General features: G+C 42.7%; 1 protein-coding gene across 1 annotated transcript in view; it reads right to left on the minus strand.

Moving 5' to 3' along the window:
• The window catches only part of EMID1 (EMI domain containing 1), a 78,394-nt gene extending 65,958 nt beyond the window's left edge, over nucleotides 1-12,436 (minus strand). Inside the window, exon 1 of the mRNA XM_018561740.1 lies at nucleotides 12,080-12,436. Within this exon, the coding sequence (XP_018417242.1) occupies nucleotides 12,080-12,237 (158 nt within the window). The 5' untranslated portion in view covers nucleotides 12,238-12,436. The remainder of the gene's footprint in view (nucleotides 1-12,079) is intronic.
• Nucleotides 12,437-20,152: the final 7,716 nt, after the last annotated feature.

The raw sequence follows: 20,152 nt of genomic DNA on the forward strand, positions 1-20,152 counted from the left end.
GGTAAACAAAAACTTGATTGTTTTTAATGGCAAAGCCATTTAGATCTCCAGATATCACCTGTTAATTTTCAACTTTATATTCTCTGGGGGTCCCTAGGTGACATTAGGGGTCTTAAAGACCCCTGATGTCTCCATAAACAGGACCTGTCACTGCAAATTGGCTATCACATAGGGAGCTTGTTTGCTCCTTATGTGATAGCAATAAAGTTCAGTGGAAAAAAAAAGGTTTAAAAAAATGTGTTTTCAACCCCAATCATGTGCAACCGCACAGGCAGGGCGGTATTGCAGCGGGAAACCATGCAATCTGCCTGGCACGACTGGGGTGCCATTAGAGAATAATGGCACTGCCAGCGCGATCGGCGGTGTTGTGCGATCCGTGACTGCCTGGTCATCGAACACGAATCCGAGCGGATGGCTGGGCGGTCACGGAATCGCACACCGCCGCCGATCGTGCTGGCAGTGCCATTATATTCTAATGGCCATTATATTCTAATGGCACTCCAGTCCCGCCAGGCAGATTGCACGTTTTCCCGCCGCAATACCGCCAGGCGGTCCAACGCAATCGCGGTTGAAAACACTGCGCAGTGCGTGTCGCAAGAAAAGGTATATGTACCTTTTTTCAGCGATTGCCACGCAGATGTAACCACATACATGCGGACGCAACCTCTGTATGCAACTGCACATGATCGCGCGTCCTCGGATTGCCCATGTCTGCACCAACCCTAAAGGGTAAATTCACTTTCCCAAGTAATTTGGGAAGTTGGAATTACCCGCACAAATCTCCCTCCCCACTATACTTACCTTTCGGCAAACGGTCCTTCCCCTCCACCAGTACGGGTGTACTACCTGTACCTGTTCCGTATATTCTGAATTTCGGTCGAAAATTGCAAGCACTCGTTGGTCAACGCGGTCACCTGACGACGCTGACCAATGAGAAGCGCTTCTTAGCACTGCTAAATATGGTTTTGGTTAAAACTATTTTTTTAGTTTTTAGTTTTAGATTGTCATGAGGGACAAGTAGATCGGGCCCCCGCTTTAGTCCTTGGACAAGTAGTTTTTTCTAAAATTTCCACACCCCTGAGGTCTGTAGCTTGCGCATACTGTCGGGTCTTTATGGTCCGTCAGAATTAAAGTGATATGTGCCTCCTGTGATTGCTTTGCAAAAGTGCAATATTCTGTATCAGCATTATATGTCTCACACAGGATTGGCATTAATTCCTCCTTATACTGCTTAAAAAAACCCTTATCATCCTTATACCTGTCGCCTTTTCTGTGTGGTGTCTTGAGATGAACAAAGGCAGGCATGTTTAATGTCCAGCCCTGGGTGACAACCATGATGCTTCCATAGATCCAGTGGAAAGTGAGTGTAGCCACCCAGGGACAGGAAGTGTGTTTTACCAGGTTAAAATAAATGAAACAATTCCAGGAAAAAAAGAAACTAATGCAGGCATTTCATCCAAGGAATGGTTTTGTTTTTGTATTAATATATGCATTAAGTGGAGTCCTCAATGGGGGAAAGCCATCAGCTCTGGCAAGTGTGCTGGTAGAAAAAAAGCACTATTATGTGCAATATAGTACAGCTGCAGGTCTAATTTCATTCTCCTCTCAACCCTCCACTGTGCATGAAGAGAAACATGAAACTGATTTTTAAAGGGGTTCTTTCATTGCCAACATAGCCTTAATGGGCACAGCTGAGTACCACGTATTTCAGTGTGTCCTGCACTGCACTTCCAGCTAAGCGGCTCTGCATTCTCCGGCTATCTATGGGAACTCAAAGTAGATGAACCTGAAAGTGATCGTTGACCTCTACAATGACTGCACATGCTGCCTTTTGAATGAAAGCAAAGAGCAATCACTGATGCATAAAATTACTGCAAGCTCAGTTTATGCTTCATTCAATTTATAAAAGGAAGGTTTGTTACTTTCAACACATTATAAAGGAAAAAGAGAGCAGAAAAACAAATAAAATACAAAGTATAAAAAGTTAAACAACCCCAACGTACACTAATAGGCACACGATAACGGGCCACCTCCAACCCTAAGAAGGCACCATGTATGGCATTAATATGTGTCATATTAAAGAAAATTGAGGATAAGCAAGTTTTCGTTGTTTTTTTTCCAAATATAGCAGAGCATCCACAACTAGCACAGGTCAATTTATAGCTGGCCAGTACCTCTCTACTCAGTTTATACTACACTTGTTAATGTGAAATACCTCCACAATCATCACAGGAGACAATGACCCCTTTTTTCAGGTCTAGCTTATTTCCTGTACGTTTAGTGGTATGGTCCCAACACTGGGGGTGTCTCAGCTTAAGTGGTAGCGAAGCGTGAATAGAATACACATAATAACACTAAAACACTGTAGTCACAATGCAACAATAAAACAGTAAGTACAGAGACTGCAATAGCCAACTACAACAATGTGTACTTGAATGAGTTTATAGTTGAAGTTTATGTTTAACGGAATGTGCATTGTTTTCATTTTTTGGGAGACATAAACTTTTAGGTGAGCTTAATGCAAGCTTAATGTAAATATTTAATGCATTGCTGATGACTGATATCTTATCTCAACCGTTAAAGATATACATGGTTATTAACAAAAGGGTGAAGAGTTTGGGGAAGGCAGGAGAAGTGAACAATCTCCTACAACATAGCTCATGTGGAAAAATTCTCCAATTCACCTCACTTTCCAGTTCAGCTATGTTGGCCTAGATCAGTGGTGGCGAACCTTGGCACTCCAGCTGTGCCAAAACTACAAATCCCAACATGCATCTGCCTCTGGGAGTTATGTCTGTGGCTGTCAGAGCCTTGCAATGCCTCATGGGACTTGTAGTTCCAAAACAGCTGGAGTGCCAAGGTTCGCCATCACTGGCCTAGATTGTTCACTTCTCCTCCCTTCTCCAAACTCTTCACCCTTTTGTGAATAACCTTGTATATAGTAATTGCACTGGGTTCCTGAGAGCTCCCTCTAGTGGCTAATATTCAAATTGTTATATTTAATACAAGAATACAGCTTGTAAAAATGTGAAAGTTAGATGAAAGATTACCTTACCCATGGCCAGGCTGTTTCGTCCAGCATTGGCCCATCACTGTGATGGGAGCCTGGCTGGCTAGTAGTAAGGTCTAAGAGGCAGAAGAAGCACTTTGCTAATTACAGATCTCAAGGCACTGGGCAAATACTGTACAGTTGGTTGGCAGCACATATTGACACACACAAAAAATGAATCCAAACTTTTTTTCAGCACACCTCCCCACAACTTACAGATGGGTCTTATCTATGCATTGTTGTGTGGTGCAACACACAGGCATGGGAGGAGGTTGGCAAGGTGCATTGAGGTACCATTTAAAATGAATGGCACCACAATGAGGTGCCATGCTTTTTACTGTAATTTAAAGATGTGACTAGGCCTGGAAAGTAAACACTGCAATAATATCTAAATATATACAGTGTAATACACACTATACCAATACATTATACTTTCCTTTAATATTATCCATTACTAAATCCCTGGGGATTGCCATGAAAACCACATTCAGACAGTTGCAGTTACCCCACACACAATAAAGTGCTGTATTTTATATTCTAATGGACCCGCAACATAACGTGCAAAAGGTTCACATTTGTGTGTTGTGGTATGCTATAACATACTTGTGTGTGGTGCGTTGACTAGGTGCTTTGGGGGGCCATTCAAAATTAATGGAACGACATGGCATCTAGTTACATGCATCAGCATGCGTTGTGGCACCATGCGCTAAAACACACATACTACCATGCGTTACCACACCACAACAGTTTGAATCAGTACTCAGGGGAATCCTTTGTAGTGTGCACATACTCACACAGAAGCTACCTTTCCTTAACTAGTTCTGGGACATTAATGGCACTTGTCATGAATTTCTATAGGTCTGACTCTAAAGGTATGTTGCCTAGGAGTCACTGAGCTTCCATCCGATGTATCTCACACTTTGTGGCAAATCTCCTTTTATCGTGCACGTAATGTTTGTCATGGACAAAGCATTGTGGGTAGGAGTGCTTTTGTGGTGCAAAGTACCAGGAGGATAATTAATTCAGTACAACATCTAAAAAAAAAGAGAAGTACAGCAAACGCAATGAAAAAAGTGATATATAAGGAAGAAAACTGGAACTGCACTACACTGCATTCTGAAAGGCCAGCTCTGTTGACATTTTGTTTATCTCTGCTTTTCCTCTGTTGATTTTGTTCATATAAATTGTTAGTGTTTGTGCTTCAACATCCCCAGGTCATAAATATCTAGCCAGCAATATTATCTGCTCCACAATGGACAATGCATTGCATTCCCACAGGCAGTTAAATTCACACTTAGCTGATAAATAGGGGTGGATTTCTGGAATAAAAAGTAGCGGCTCATTTCACAATGCACACCCTATTCGATGGAATTGTAAATGGCATAATGGTCGCTTCTATAAAAGCTTATTAGAATGTCAACCCTGAATGACCCCCCCTAAAACCCAGCCCTACAAACAGAGGGACTCTGCAGCTGAACTTCTTCCCATGGCAGCAGCCAATATCTGCCTGTGTTACAAGAAAAGCCATAGTCTCTGGAGGTGTAAGGGTTACAACATTTCAGAGCATCAGCTACAAAGGGTCCTATCTTGCCTGCATGTATTACAATAAATGGTATCGTGGTTGTTACTATTACAAGAAGAGCCATAGTGTCTGGAGGTGTAAGGGTTACAACATTTCAGAGCATCAGCTACAAAGGGTCCTATCTTGCCTGCATGTATTACAGTAAATTTTATCATGGTTGTTACAATTACAAGAAAAGCCATAGTCTCTGGAGGTGTAAGGATTACAACATTCAGAGCATCGGCTACAAAGGGTCCTATCTTGGCTGCATGTATTACAATAAATGGTATCATGGTTGTTACTATTACAAGAAGAGCCATAGTGTCTGGAGGAGTAAGGGTTACAACATTTCAGAGCATCTTGCCTGCATGTATTACAGTAAATTTTATCATGGTTGTTACAATTACAAGAAAAGCCATAGTCTCTGGAGGTGTAAGGATTACAACATTCAGAGCATCAGCTACAAAGGGGCCTATCTTGCCTGCATGTATTACAATAAATGGTATCATGGTTGTTACTATTACAAGAAGAGCCATAGTGTCTGGAGGAGTAAGGGTTACAACATTTCAGAGCATCTTGCCTGCATGTATTACAGTAAATTTTATCATGGTTGTTACAATTACAAGAAAAGCCATAGTCTCTGGAGGTGTAAGGATTACAACATTCAGAGCATCAGCTACAAAGGGGCCTATCTTGCCTGCATGTATTACAATAAATGGTATCATGGTTGTTACTATTACAAGAAGAGCCATAGTGTCTGGAGGAGTAAGGGTTACAACATTTCAGAGCATCTTGCCTGCATGTATTACAGTAAATTTTATCATGGTTGTTACAATTACAAGAAAAGCCATAGTCTCTGGAGGTGTAAGGATTACAACATTCAGAGCATCAGCTACAAAGGGGCCTATCTTGCCTGCATGTATTACAATAAATGGTATCATGGTTGTTACTATTACAAGAAGAGCCATAGTGTCTGGAGGAGTAAGGGTTACAACATTTCAGAGCATCTTGCCTGCATGTATTACAGTAAATTTTATCATGGTTGTTACAATTACAAGAAAAGCCATAGTCTCTGGAGGTGTAAGGATTACAACATTCAGAGCATCAGCTACAAAGGGGCCTATCTTGCCTGCATGTATTACAATAAATGGTATCATGGTTGTTACTATTACAAGAAGAGCCATAGTGTCTGGAGGAGTAAGGGTTACAACATTTCAGAGCATCTTGCCTGCATGTATTACAGTAAATTTTATCATGGTTGTTACAATTACAAGAAAAGCCATAGTCTCTGGAGGTGTAAGGATTACAACATTCAGAGCATCAGCTACAAAGGGGCCTATCTTGCCTGCATGTATTACAATAAATGGTATCATGGTTGTTACTATTACAAGAAGAGCCATAGTGTCTGGAGGAGTAAGGGTTACAACATTTCAGAGCATCTTGCCTGCATGTATTACAGTAAATTTTATCATGGTTGTTACAATTACAAGAAAAGCCATAGTCTCTGGAGGTGTAAGGATTACAACATTCAGAGCATCAGCTACAAAGGGGCCTATCTTGCCTGCATGTATTACAATAAATGGTATCATGGTTGTTACTATTACAAGAAGAGCCATAGTGTCTGGAGGAGTAAGGGTTACAACATTTCAGAGCATCTTGCCTGCATGTATTACAGTAAATTTTATCATGGTTGTTACAATTACAAGAAAAGCCATAGTCTCTGGAGGTGTAAGGATTACAACATTCAGAGCATCAGCTACAAAGGGGCCTATCTTGCCTGCATGTATTACAATAAATGGTATCATGGTTGTTACTATTACAAGAAGAGCCATAGTGTCTGGAGGAGTAAGGGTTACAACATTTCAGAGCATCTTGCCTGCATGTATTACAGTAAATTTTATCATGGTTGTTACAATTACAAGAAAAGCCATAGTCTCTGGAGGTGTAAGGATTACAACATTCAGAGCATCAGCTACAAAGGGGCCTATCTTGCCTGCATGTATTACAATAAATGGTATCATGGTTGTTACTATTACAAGAAGAGCCATAGTGTCTGGAGGAGTAAGGGTTACAACATTTCAGAGCATCTTGCCTGCATGTATTACAATAAATGGCATCATGGTTGTTACTATTACAAGAAGAGCCATAGTGTCTGGAGGTGTAAGGGTTACAACATTTCAGAGCATCAGCTACAAGGGGTCCTATCTTGCCTGCATGTATTACAATAAATGGTATCATGGTTGTTACTATTACAAGAAGAGCCATAGTGTCTGGAGGTGTAAGGGTTACAACATTTCAGAGCATCAGCTACAAGGGGTCCTATCTTGCCTGCATGTATTACAATAAATGGTATCATGGTTGTTACTATTACAAGAAGAGCCATAGTGTCTGGAGGTGTAAGGGTTACAACATTTCAAAGCATCAGCTACAAAGTGTCCTATCTTGCCTGCATGTATTACAGTAAATGGTATAATGGTTGTTACTCTAAAAGCTTATTAGAATGTCAACCATGAATGACCCCCAGTCCCCACCCCCCTAAAAAGAGGCATTCTGCAGCTGAACTTCTTCCTATATAAGCTGTCAATATCTGGTGGTGCAAGGGTTACAACATATTAGAGCTTAGGCTTGTTTACACCATGAGCACTGAGCTGCAGTTTTCTGCACACCATTGCACATTTCTAGTTGGAATTTGACACAGGGAAAACAATTGCGCACACCATACATGTGCAGTGGTGTTCAGAAAAACGCAGCTCAACGGAGATGGTGTAAACACGTCTCAAAGCTTATTAGGATGTCATCCCTGACTGACCCCCCTAAAACCCAGCCCTACAAACAGGCGGACTCTGCAGCTAAACTGTTTCCCATGTCAGCAGCCCATATATGCCCATGCCACAAGAAGAGCCATAGTCTTTGGAGGTGCAAGGATTAGAACATTTTAGAGCATGGGTAGTTAAACTGCGGCCCTTCAGCTGTGATGAAACTACAAGTCCCATTAGGCATTGCACGACTCTGGCAGCCACAGGTATGGCCTACTGAGACAAATGAATGATAGTATTTGTAGTTTCACCAAGGCTAGAGGGCCGCAGTTTGGCTACCCCTGTTTTAGAGCATCAACTACAATTGAAGTGGGGGGATGAGACATCTATTGTCTGCCACATACAATGATGTTTTAACACCTCTCTCTGGGCAGGTTAATAACACCTCCTAGACTCCAATTATGCAAATGAAATCAACACCTGGTTGTGACTAACAGATTATGTGGATTGGAGTAATTCTGGGCACACACCTTACAACCATCGCAAGACTTTTGTCTTGCAATGGTTGTAAGGTAATTAAAAAAAACGTACGATCTGCCCATCTTGGACAGGCAGATCGTACTTGCGATGATCGCAAGCCCGCCCCGCTGAGGGGCGAGCTTCCGATCAACGCAATGCCGAACGGGCAGTGTGCGCTTGCACACACCGGCCTGTCCAGATTTTATCCTACGAACATGCTACACACCCACCAAAAATCGTGCGATTCTCGGCGGGTTTTCGAACATGTTCCTAAGATAAAAGTCGTGCGACCTTACAGTAGTAGAGGTCGCACGACTTCCACACACCTTACGATAATCGTACGATTGCGGGATTTGCCGTGATTATCGTACGATTATCGCAAGGTGTGTGGGCAACTTAACACTCACCATATTTATTTCCAGATAATTTTTTATACAAGTCATTCTGAATTGAGAAAGCCGGTTGGATGGCCAGTGAAACGTCTTCAAGATAAATACAGCAAGTCCAGTTGCCTTGACTTATTTTTTTACAGATATACCATGACCTGGATGAATGAGAACCTTCACAGACATCAACTACAAGGGGCCCGCCCTATCTTGCCGGCATGTATTAAGGTGGCCATACACTTTACAACCCTCGCAAGACTTCTGTCTTGCGAGGGTTGTAAACTTATTTAAAAAACGTACGATCTGCCCATCTTGGACAGGCAGATCGTACTTGCGATCATCGCAAGCCCGCCCCACTAAGGCGGCGGGCTTCCTATGACTGCAATGCTTACCAGGCAGTGTGCACGTGCGCACACCGGCCCGTTCGGCAGTTGTCGAACAAGCACGCTACTAACCCGCCGAGAGTCGTACGATTCTCAGCGGGTTTTCCAGCCTGCTTGTTCGATGGAAGACGTGCGACCGTACAGTAGAAACGGCCGCTCGCCTTCCATACACTTTGCGATTATCGTATGATCGTGGGATTTCCCGCGATTATCGTACGATAATCGTACAGTGTATGGGCACCTTTACAATAAATGGTATCATGGTTGTTGCTATAAAAGCTTATTAGAATGTCAACCATGAATGACTCCACCAAAAAGAGGGACTCTGCAGCTGAACTTCTTCCTATGTCAGCAGTCAATATCCGGTGGTGCAAGGGTTACAACATATTAGAGCATAGAAGGGGCCCTATCTTGCCTGAACGTATTACAATTTCTTAATCCTAAAATAACCTTTAAATATAACTACATCTGTTAAACTCCCAGGCAGCCAGAGGGGTGGACAAGCAGGAACATATTTTTTCATGCTAAAAAAATTTTTTTAAAACAATGTGAACAGTGAATTCATCAATGACACTGAATCACATTCCAGTCTTTATTTTGTAGTCACAACCTGAAATTTTATTTTAAATGGACTGTTGCAAAAAGAAAATCTTTAATACCCCTCTCCTGCTGCCCCCAGACTTTTGTCTTGCGAGGGTTGTAAAGTAATTTAAAAAACGTACGATCTGCCCATCATGGGCAGGCAGATCATACTTGCGATCATCGCAAGCCTGCCCCGCTGAGGGGCGGGCTTCCGATGACTGCAATGCTGAACGGGCAGTGTGCCCGTGTGCACACCGGCCCATTCGGCAGTTGTCGCACAAGCACGCCACTAACCCTTATCTCTATTTACCCCTACACATTGCGATGAGATGCACTGCGTCACCAGTGCACTCACCGCACACCACAGCAACCCAATTCTACTTGTCTATGCATTAGGACTGGGTCAGGCAAAGCTGCTCAGCACAGACCAATCATCAGGTGTGAATGGGCCAAGAAGAAAGTTATTACAATTTGGAAATGTTGAAGCAAGGTGCTGCTGTCTCTAGCCTCATTGCGCGCAGCACTGGTCACTATGGGAAATATAACTTTAGGTAGCAAAGCAAGGATGGTGACAACATATGCCCAGCCCGCACCTTTAAAAAGTAGTCACGAATGGCGGATCCCATATTTCTGCACTAACATGTTCTCTTTAAATGGCACAATGACACATCCCAGGTATCACGGAAAGCAGCGGTCCAGGCGTTCACACTTGTGCAGAGTTCAGGTCACACTTCTGACATTCTCCCTAATATCACCCCATCAGAATGTCTAATAAATCTAGAACAGATCTAAATCTAAATCAAGCACCGCTGTGTTTCTGCATGTAGACACTGTATCTTTTTATACTTAAAGCTGAACTCCACAGACACAAACTTTTTATTTAAATATACTTTTCAATAACCACAGAGAATATAAAACCACTTTGCATGCGCAAAAATTCCTCATATTAACTGTGCTGTGCATAGCCTGTACAGAGAGCAGAGCTGTGGGAGTGACCCAACAGGCTCCACCCTCTACAGGCTGCCTGCAGGCAACTACAGGAGGGGGTGGATACAAGACCCGTCACCCTGCACAAGGAGAGAGAGCAGCAGTGACCACTCTTTATTACAGGAAGCTCCTGTACCTACAGAGGCAAAGTTTGAAACTGGATTACTGCACAGATCTGGGAGAAATACACAAAGCTTCTGTTCACACCTTGGTGTTTTGTTGATTAAAGCTAAGCGTGACAAAGTGCTCAAGACAAGGAATCCCATTCATTTCCATGGCCCCCTGGTCACACCTGAGTGTTTGTTCACGAGCAGAAAAACACCTGACATAGCCTTCAATGGGAAAAACGTCAGGTGACAAAACGTGCAACAAGATGCTCAGGTGTGAACAGGGGCCATAGAAATGAATGGGATTCCTTGTCTTGAGCGTTTTGTCATACTTACCTTTGAGTGACAAAACGCCAAGATGTGAACAAGGGCCTTTCTAAATGAACCCCCAATATTCAGGAATACACGAGGAGGGAATTTATCAAAACTGGAGCAGACAAAATCTGGAGCAGATTTGCACTGCAACCAATCAGCTTATCTGTCTCATTTTCAAATCTTACCTGAGCAAACTGAAGAGAGAAGCTCATTGGTTGCCATGGGCAACTGCTCCAGATTCGGTCTGCTCCAGTTTTGATAAATTCCGCTCATGCCTCTTGAATTTAGATAATATTTTCTTTTCCTGGAGTCCAGCTTTAAGGCCCTTCAAACTTTTGTGATGCGTGAACGCGCGTCCCATTCGCATGTGTTCACATGATTTAAACACCATTGCCGCATGTCAGCCCATTCATTTCAATGGGCTGCTGAATGCGTGACAAACGTGGCAAAAAACCTCATGCAGCTTTTTCAGTTTCAAGCCTCCTGCATTTTTTTTACCATGCGTTTGTAAGCGTTTGACGCGTGGGCAAAAGTGTGTCTGGGGTGCCATTAACAAGTAAATCTCCACTCACACCTAGGTGTCAGCGTTTCCGTGTGTTTTATGCACGTCTTTCCTTCGCGTGGATTGCACATTTGTGCGCGCTTTGCACATTTTATGCACATTAGACGCGCATAAAAAAGACACACGTTTTATTGAGCAGATTGAAATGCATTGCTGTGAATGCGCAAATCGTTTGTGTCGCATGTTTCCGTGTGTTTCCACTGAAGTCTATGTGGCTAAGCACGCTGTAATCTGCCCAAAAGAAGCTCCTGTACCTTTTCCAGCATTCAGCGTTTTACAGCTGGCAACAAAACTCTTAGGTGTGAACAGGGACCATAGAAACGAATGGGATTTCTTCTGTTTTGTTGCACTTAGCTTTGAGCGTCAAAACGCCAGGGTGTGAACAGGGACTAATGGCACCGCAAGAACATTGTAAGTTTTTGACATGTTGCGTGAACGCACACCGGAGCGCAATGTGAAAGTGTGAACGGGGACTCAATGGTACAATGAACATTCTCAGGGATCAGGAAAAGAAAGCAGCCAGCCATTGACACCTGTGCACAGTTCATGTCACACCTCTACCATCCTCCCCAATTTCTGTACATGAGAATGTCTAATAAATCAAGACCAGCTGTGCTCCGCATTGCATATACATTGGATATCATTCTACATACATATTTGTATTCTAGCTGCAGAAGGTAAAACAGAGACACACACGAGAGATCCATACTCTTTCACTTTTATCCCTTTGGAGGAAAATGACCGTTCTGATTGGTCACATCTTTTTCTTTTCCTTCACTTTTATTTACAAATATCACCCAGTGACTTTACACATCTGCTCAATAGCTAGTCTGAGCAATGAAAAGTGCAAGCACAGCAGATGAGCGGCTTACCTTCTGAGGGAAGAGAGGGGCTCCCTGGCTTTGACTTGAGGATATCTGTAGTTGGTGCCAGGGGTCCATGTGCAGCACCCTTTGTCCATCAGCAGCAGGGCACACAGCAGGCACAGAAGAACATGCCAACAGGAACAGCAGGGCACCGATACATACATGATGTCTCCGCACAGGCAATGTGATCCAGCAACTCAAGTCCTGAAATGTCAGGGCACCGATGTGTCTGGAATACTTAGGAGTTAACTGTTGGTGACCCTGACATAATCACAGGTAGCAGACAGCATGCGTCCAATTGCTTAGTGGGAAAACTGTCTGGTGATCCTCGATAAACCCACCTCAGAGTCACTAAGGACAAACCCCCCCCTCCCTCCTTCATCTTCTCCCCTCCTTCTGTTACCTACCCTCTCTCTTCTTTCCCCTCCTCTCTTCACTCACTTCCTAGCTGCCTCATTCTAGGCTCAATTCACAAAGCTTTAGATTTTTATTTCAGCCATGTGTCATTTTGTAGATCTCATTGGAGTTCTCTGACTAGGAGTGTCACTTTTTGTTGAAAGTAAGGATCCTTATCTCAGTGTCTTAGCTGTGTAAATTGATCCTTTTGTCTTCCTTTGGGAGAGAAGGAGAATTAAAGTTAAACTAAACTCAGGAGTTAAATCTTAAAATTGCATTCAAGTACCTTAACTGTTAACAGTACCAGACCTTATTAAATGCATTTTTAAGATTTAACTCCTGAATGTGTCACTTTAATTCTCCTTCTCTCCCACAATCCAATCTCCTCTCCATGTTCTTCTCTCAACTTCTTTTTTGTTTTAAAAGTAACTATATTTAACATGTGTGCCTTCAGATCATCCTGTGTCCCCATCCTATTTTCCCTTAAACCCTTCTGTCTCCCTCTCAGATTTTTCCTAGCTCCATTCTTTCCTGGCCTCTCTCTATGTATATTTAAATCCAATCCCTGTAATTAGCTTGTTTTGCAAACTGTAAAGTCTGCTTTGAAGCAAACTGGTTTTAATCAACATTTGGGTCCTAAAATAAATCAGTAAAATACCAAGAAGTACAGACACAATGGGACAATTGCAATTTATTACATAGCCTCTTCAGTTCTTTTTATGCATAAATTATAGGTCTTCAGAGCTTTGTGTCTGAAAAGAAATTGTCATTTGTCGGGAAAAAAAAGTTTATTTTTGGTTTCTAAATACCATCTAATAACACATTAAGAATATTGGTGGAATGTACAATTTGCTGCCATTTAACATTTTGCAGTAATATGTTTCACATAATTGTATAATGAATATTTATTAGTAAATTTTATAAACACGACTAGAGTCGTAAGGATCTGGATCCATAGCTTTAAAGACCATATTTCATGTTACACCCATATTTAGGATAAAACATGGTCACATAGCAACCCCTCACCCCATCTCGCTGCCATGCACTTACCTAAATATGAAGGGTTCTTCTCCATGCAGGCTCCAATCACAATATGAATTCGGCACCACTGTGCATGCGTCTACCTGCACAACCATGTCATCTATTCACATGGTTCATATGGGGAGACTACTAGTCCCTCTGCCATGGTGACAGACGGGTTCTTGGTGAAGTACAGGTCTGGTGACATTTGTAGTCCAATCCTGCTTCCTCCTTTCCCTTAGCTAAAAGTACACACCTCGCTTTACTCAGCTTTTAAAGCTTAACTTCAGCTAAATGACCCACTTGAAATACATGGGGGGTTATGAGAACTGAACAAACTGAAGAGAGAAGCTGATTGGTTATTATGAGCAAGTACTCCAGATTGTTTCTGCTCCAGTTTTAATAAATTCCTCCTATGGTATTTAACTGCCAAATGGTTAGTAATTCTTTTCAGCCAGTCTTGCTAACCATGTACCCTTTAAAGATACCACAAAAAGGTTGGTCACAATCTACCCGCAGTCTACTGATTAGAATGAAAAACTGACTTTTGTCAGGACCGCCGTTAACAGCAGGGCCACACACTCCAATTCAGCAAGAAATGGTTGAAATTCGTTCTGTGTATGACCACAAATACATTTCTACCCCTTCCTTCCTTGCAGTGTGCTTGTTACTTTCTCTTCTAGACCATTAGTGGCCAAACACCTAAAACTCAGGATAGGTAGGTGTAGTAGTTGTAGTACAGAGGAGCTGCTTTAAATCCTTTGTGACTGCTATGTGCCTTTTTTACGAAAATGCCCCTTGGTGTAAGAACATTACTTAATATTGCAGCAGAGAACTAGAAATGTGCAGCCGTGCGTGTTCCTAGTTCTCAGGCCTGATGTGAACCTTAAACATAAGTTAAAACGTCAAGGTAACTGATGCATACTGACACTTGGTCTGGGCATTTAAGCTGCAAAAATATCTGGTTATAGAAGGGTTAAAGTAGCCATGAAACCAGAGCTACTGAAGCTGGAGGTATGTTTAGGCTCCAGAGCAAACTCAGAACTGATGCTCAGTTGCTGGAGGCACTCTGCTAGCGGCCTTAGCAAAATGCCATATTCCGCATGTAAATGCACACTGCATTAAAGCAAACTTGTTTATTTTGAATGGGCTGCCAACACACCCCAACACACCTAAAACTGGACAAGCACCATTTTCTGAAAGGCATCTAAATTTTTGTGTTGTGGTGCACTGTAACGCATGTGAAATGTGGTGCGTTTCCAATGTGTGCTGGGGTGTTATTCAGAATGAATAGCAACATAATTCAACATAATTCCTCCTGTCAAGCCACTCCTTAACAACATACAACGTCAGAAGCGTCTTACCTGGGCTAAAGAAAAACAGACCTGGTCTGCTGCTCAGTGGTCCAAAGTCCTCTTTTCTGATGAGAGCAAATTTTGCATTTCATTTGGAAACCAAGGACCCAGAGTATGGAGGAAGAATGGAGAGGCACACACTGCGAGATGCTTGAAGTCCAGTGTGAAGTTTCCACAGTCTGTGTTGATTTGGGGAGCCATGTCATCTGCTGGTGTTGGTCCACTGTGCTTCATTAAGTCCAGGGTCAACGCAGCTGTCCATCAGGAGATTTTGGAGCACTTCATCCTTCTTTCCGCAGACGAGCTCTATAGGGATGCTGACTTCATTTTCCAGCAGGACTTGGCACCTGCCCACACTGCCAAAAGCACCAAAACCTGGTTCAATGACCGTGGGATTACTGTGCTTGATTGGCCAGCAAACTCGCCTGACCTGAACCCCATAGAGAATCTATGGGGCATTGCCAAGAGAAAGATGAGAGACATGAGACCGAACAATGCAGAAGAGCTGAAGGCCGCTATTGAAGCATCCTGGTCTTCCATAACACCTCAGCAGTGCCACAGGCTGATAGCTTCCATGCCACGCCGCATTGAGGCAGTAATTGCTGCAAAAGGGGCCCAAACCAAGTACTGAGTACATATGCATGCTTATACTTTTCAGAGGTCCGATATTGTTCTATGTACAATCCTTGTTTTATTGATTGGATGTAATAATCTACTTTTCTAAGATTGTGCATTTGGGGTTTTCATGAGCTGTAAGCCATAATCATCACAATTATGACAAATCACGGCTTGAACTATCTTGCTTTGCATGTAATGAGTCTATCTCATATATTAGTTTCACCTTTTAAGTTGCATTAGTGAAATAAATGAACTTTTGCACGATATTCTAATTTATCGAGTTTCACCTGTATGGTACTCACTCTGTACCTTCATAGACTAATTCTGCTCTCACCCAAGCTCGCATGATGTTTAATTTCATGATTATTACTAAAAATAGTTTTCTTGTACTCACTGTAAAATCATTTTCTTGGATACTATTGAGAGACACAGGAAGTCATATACTTTCAGGTTATACTGCCGGCTACAGGGGGATTGAGAAATAGCAAAAAAGAAAATCTGAAGGCTAGCACAGGATAACCCCTGCATATTCCCAGTGTGGCTCCCTTTGTGGGAAGCATTGATCATAAATACAGTGGGGTGGAATCTGTCTCCTACAATGGACTCCAAGAAAAGGATTTTACGGTGTACAAAATTCCAATTTTCATTCTGGTCAATTGAGGGACACAGGAAGTCATAGAGAGCCAAGAGAAAAAAGAGGGCACATGTCTGTATGGACTGCCAATATATCCACATTGCCAAAGCGGGGACTACCCAAGAAGGCCCCTAAGAATTACTTTGTCAGAAGAAACAACAAGAAGAGTAACAGTGGTCCCTAACCCCCTTTGAGAACCAAGGTTCGATTGCACAGAGTCAGCATAACCAATCAGGTAGGGTACATGGAAGCTTCCTAAAAAAGGATCGGGCAAGATATAGAAGGTAGATCCCCTCATGAAAATGTGCAAAAGGACATACAGATCCAATAATGCCAAATTTATAACTGTCTGTAAGAAGAACAAGTGTCCCTGGAGAGAGCCCTATGGGAAAACCTGCAAGACCAGAGATGCTCCTGATTCCCCAGATCCAATGAGGCATCAGAATCCATGAAGCAACTATTAAGAGTCTTATCAAGGTGGTGAAAAACATTGGTCTGAGTAAAGGCAAAACAAAAATATTGCCAGAAGAGCCTTCTTATAAAACATGTGAATCCACTGGGCAGGGAAGGCCTAGACCCAGACGAATGGATCCCTCAGACTCATTAAAACATTCTATGCATGTCAGAGAATTCTTGCAACAGAAAACTAGCTTCACTAGCATGTAGATGGCCTAGGGTATTATGTGTCCCTCTTTCAAAGTCCCCCCACTTGCAGCACAGGGTCTGGAATGCATTCCCCCACCACCACCATTTCCAGAATAAACCAGTTGGGAACAACTGGCCTCCCAAAGATTGTCTTTGAAGGGAACAGACCAAACAGGACAAAGTTTCAATCAAGTCAGGATCCAAACTATCTCTCTATCACAATAAGAACTCTTGTTCCTCGTAGATGGTAAAGGCACAACAGTACCTCATTGTTGTCCAATGGTGTCCACATCAGAAGAGCTGCCCTGGGAATGATCTTGCCATGTAGGAGACACTACCTGTTCTAGAGTTCCAGAACAAAGCCCATGGGACAAGTATTTTCTGATGACAGGATTGTCTCAAATGTGTGGAGAGAAGTCCTTGCCAGTCCCAGAACTAGTTCATCAGGCAAGAAATAACTTGATCCTGAGAAGCTGAGAAGCAGGTGGCTGGGAAACCAGGCTTACAAGGCCAAGCTATACTTCCAAAAAAGGGTGAAGGAGAGGGAGAAGACTTAGCTGACCTCTCCTCAGACTCATGAGCAGGTGGGTGCTCAGTCCTCCAGTTTTATCCTTGATGTTGATGTCAAAGTAGATTCAAAGAGACGTTGTTCCTCAAAGAACAAACCGATCAGGTACTCCTTGATTCAAGTGTCCGCATCCAAGCCTTTAACTAGAGTGCTGTGCACATTTGAATAGACAATGAACCCATATGGGAGACAAGTCAAGATGCTTCCAAGAAACTATCACAGCTGAATCATAGGGTTCCAGACAAATGCTCCACACGAAAGGATCCACATTTGTGGTGGAGAAAGCTATCTCTTTTAGAGGATTTAGACCATTGTACCAGAGTTTGGCAAATTAAGGTCACAGACAGAATAGGGCAGAGGGCAGGTCCTGCCAGTGATTATGGGTTTTAAAGAGGGATTATAGCTATCCTTTAATGTAAGAACGCCCTCTATTGATATAAAGGTTTCTCTGCTGAGGTGGGTCATAGACTACCACTTATCAAAATAGTTTCCAAGTGGGAATAGGTCCAGTAAGCACTCAGGGATGTCTAGAACCTACCGGGGTACTTCCAATCCCCTAGAGAAATACCTCACAGAGCAGGATGTAATGGAAAGGTCTTTGCAGATGTAAGAGTTCTGAAATACCCAAAATTAAATACAGTAGCCTAATCCTTCAGATGCAAGGTAGTACTTATACACATCAATAAGAGTCGGATCAGTCTCCTTTAATTCTGATGCCTTGACAGAATACTGTGATGTCTTTAAAACAATTTCATCAGGGAGAGAGAGAGATGAAGGTACCCCTGTATGAGACTCACAGAGATGGTCACCGATGGCCTTGCTGCCACAACGGCTGTAGACAGATCAGCTATGGCCTTTGCAAGTAAAGGTGTGGGAGAATGCTTGGGACCTCTACAGTGAACACCATCAAGTAATTGGGTGAATTTGGATACAAAGTATGACATGATTGTAGAAGATACCCCAAACAATAACGAAGGGGACTTGATCTTATCCGGTGTAGCTAAGGAGAACTCCAATGATGAGGTGGATCCTTTAAACATAGGACCAAAGGACTCTAGACTGCAGATGTCAGTACCTTTGGAAGGCATTGAAAAAATATTCTCAGAGCTGTTATGTGTATGTGTAAGTTGGGGTTACCCGTTGCTTGCATTTTTTTTCTTCAATTCTTCGTTTTTTCTTCAATCAAGATTCTTCTCTCCACCACTGCCTAAGCTGGTCTCCACACGGCAGCTATCCAGAGTGCCCTTTCTTCAGCCCAGCTTTGCATTGTTCTCAGACTCCAACGGAGAGAAAAAAAGTAATTTTTATGTATGGGGGTGTTAAAAAAAAATGATCCACCCCAGGTGCCAGATATGCTAGGTATGCCACAGACAAACTGCACCCTTCTTGATAAATATGTAAATATGTAGGATCTAAATATGTATCTAAATATGTAGGATCTTCAAAAATGTCTCGTGCCATATTTGAAAGTGAATTGCCCCCCTCCATAATTTCTTGATAGAGACAATCAATATCAAAAGGTTCTTAGGATATGTGATGGGAATTGATATGTTACAATTGATTGTTATCAGGAATTATAAACAAGAGGTCAATCTCATGCTATTTGGTGAATCTCAGGAGCAGCTGCGGCTCTGAATGTCATCCATTCAGATTTCACTTTGTCAACATGGGTTACCAGGGTGGTGTGTATAACTATGTGGAATCCAAATGCTTGCGAAAAAAGAGCACATTCACAGTTGAGGGACTGCCAGCCACAAAACAGCACATGCCAGTGGGGCAGGTGAAAGCAAATTGTGCAGGTTTTGCCAGTTCCAAATAACATAATCAGAAATTTCCTTAAAGGAGACTTTTTTAGAGCTGAACTCTAGGCTTAGCAATTGTCTCACACAGTTGTAAAGTCTCTTCCCCTGTACTGAATTTGCTTTTATTTTACTGCACACTATATGCTTTTCACAGAGTGCATTAGAAGCTACAGCAAGTCAGATAGATGTCCCCTCATTTTTTGGCTGGAGGACATCAAAGATCATTTAGCAGTGTTAATTTTGACAGCAAATTTCAATTTAGCTTTAGTCTTAGAGGGTTATTCAGAAAGCTGCCGAAGGCAGCCGAGTGAATAACGGACCCGAAATGAAGCGAGCCGAACGCTCTTCGGCTATTCACTTCAAGCTTGTACGGCTGATTTCAGCCTTATAACGGCTGAAATCAGCCGTACATCAGCTTGTTTCGGCTGGCTTCAGTTCAGCTGAGCCGAAGTGCAAAAGGAGTTCGACTCCGCCGATCCAACATCTGGATCGGCTGAGCCGAACCTCTGGCAGGCTACTTGCTGCTGCTCGGCCTATTCTCATAGGGGCTGAACGGCAGTGAGTGACTAGCCGAATGCCGCCGAGCGGCATTCGGCTCAGCTATTCTGCTCGGTACCTCTTTGGTACCGAGCAGAATAGAAAAGTTTTTTTAAAAAGTAGAAAACAATTGGGCGGAGCTAGCAGTGACAGCTAGTTCCGCCCAACTGTTTCCTATTGGCAGGGACCTGCTAGAGCAGGTTCAGCCAGAGCTATCGGCTAATCCTTCGACTAGCTTTGTGAATAACCCTTTTAGTTTTTTGTAAGGTTGCACAGATACCAAGTACAGTACTCGGTACAAGTACGAGTACATGTACCGATACTTTTGAGCTCCAAGACTACACTAGAGAAAAATTCAAAAATTAGGAGGCAGCTGTCATGTGTAAGGAGCACACGGAGCTCCCGGGATTTGTACATCTCTGTTTTAATGTACGATTTTGTTTTTATAAATATAAATAAAAGGCTATGTACCTCATCCAGACGGCCCCTCCTGCCAGCAATGAT

The sequence above is a fragment of the Nanorana parkeri genome, unplaced genomic scaffold, assembly GCF_000935625.1.
Source record: "Nanorana parkeri isolate BGI_ZX_2015 unplaced genomic scaffold, ASM93562v1 scaffold540, whole genome shotgun sequence".
Classification (NCBI taxonomy): Eukaryota; Metazoa; Chordata; class Amphibia; order Anura; family Dicroglossidae; genus Nanorana; species Nanorana parkeri.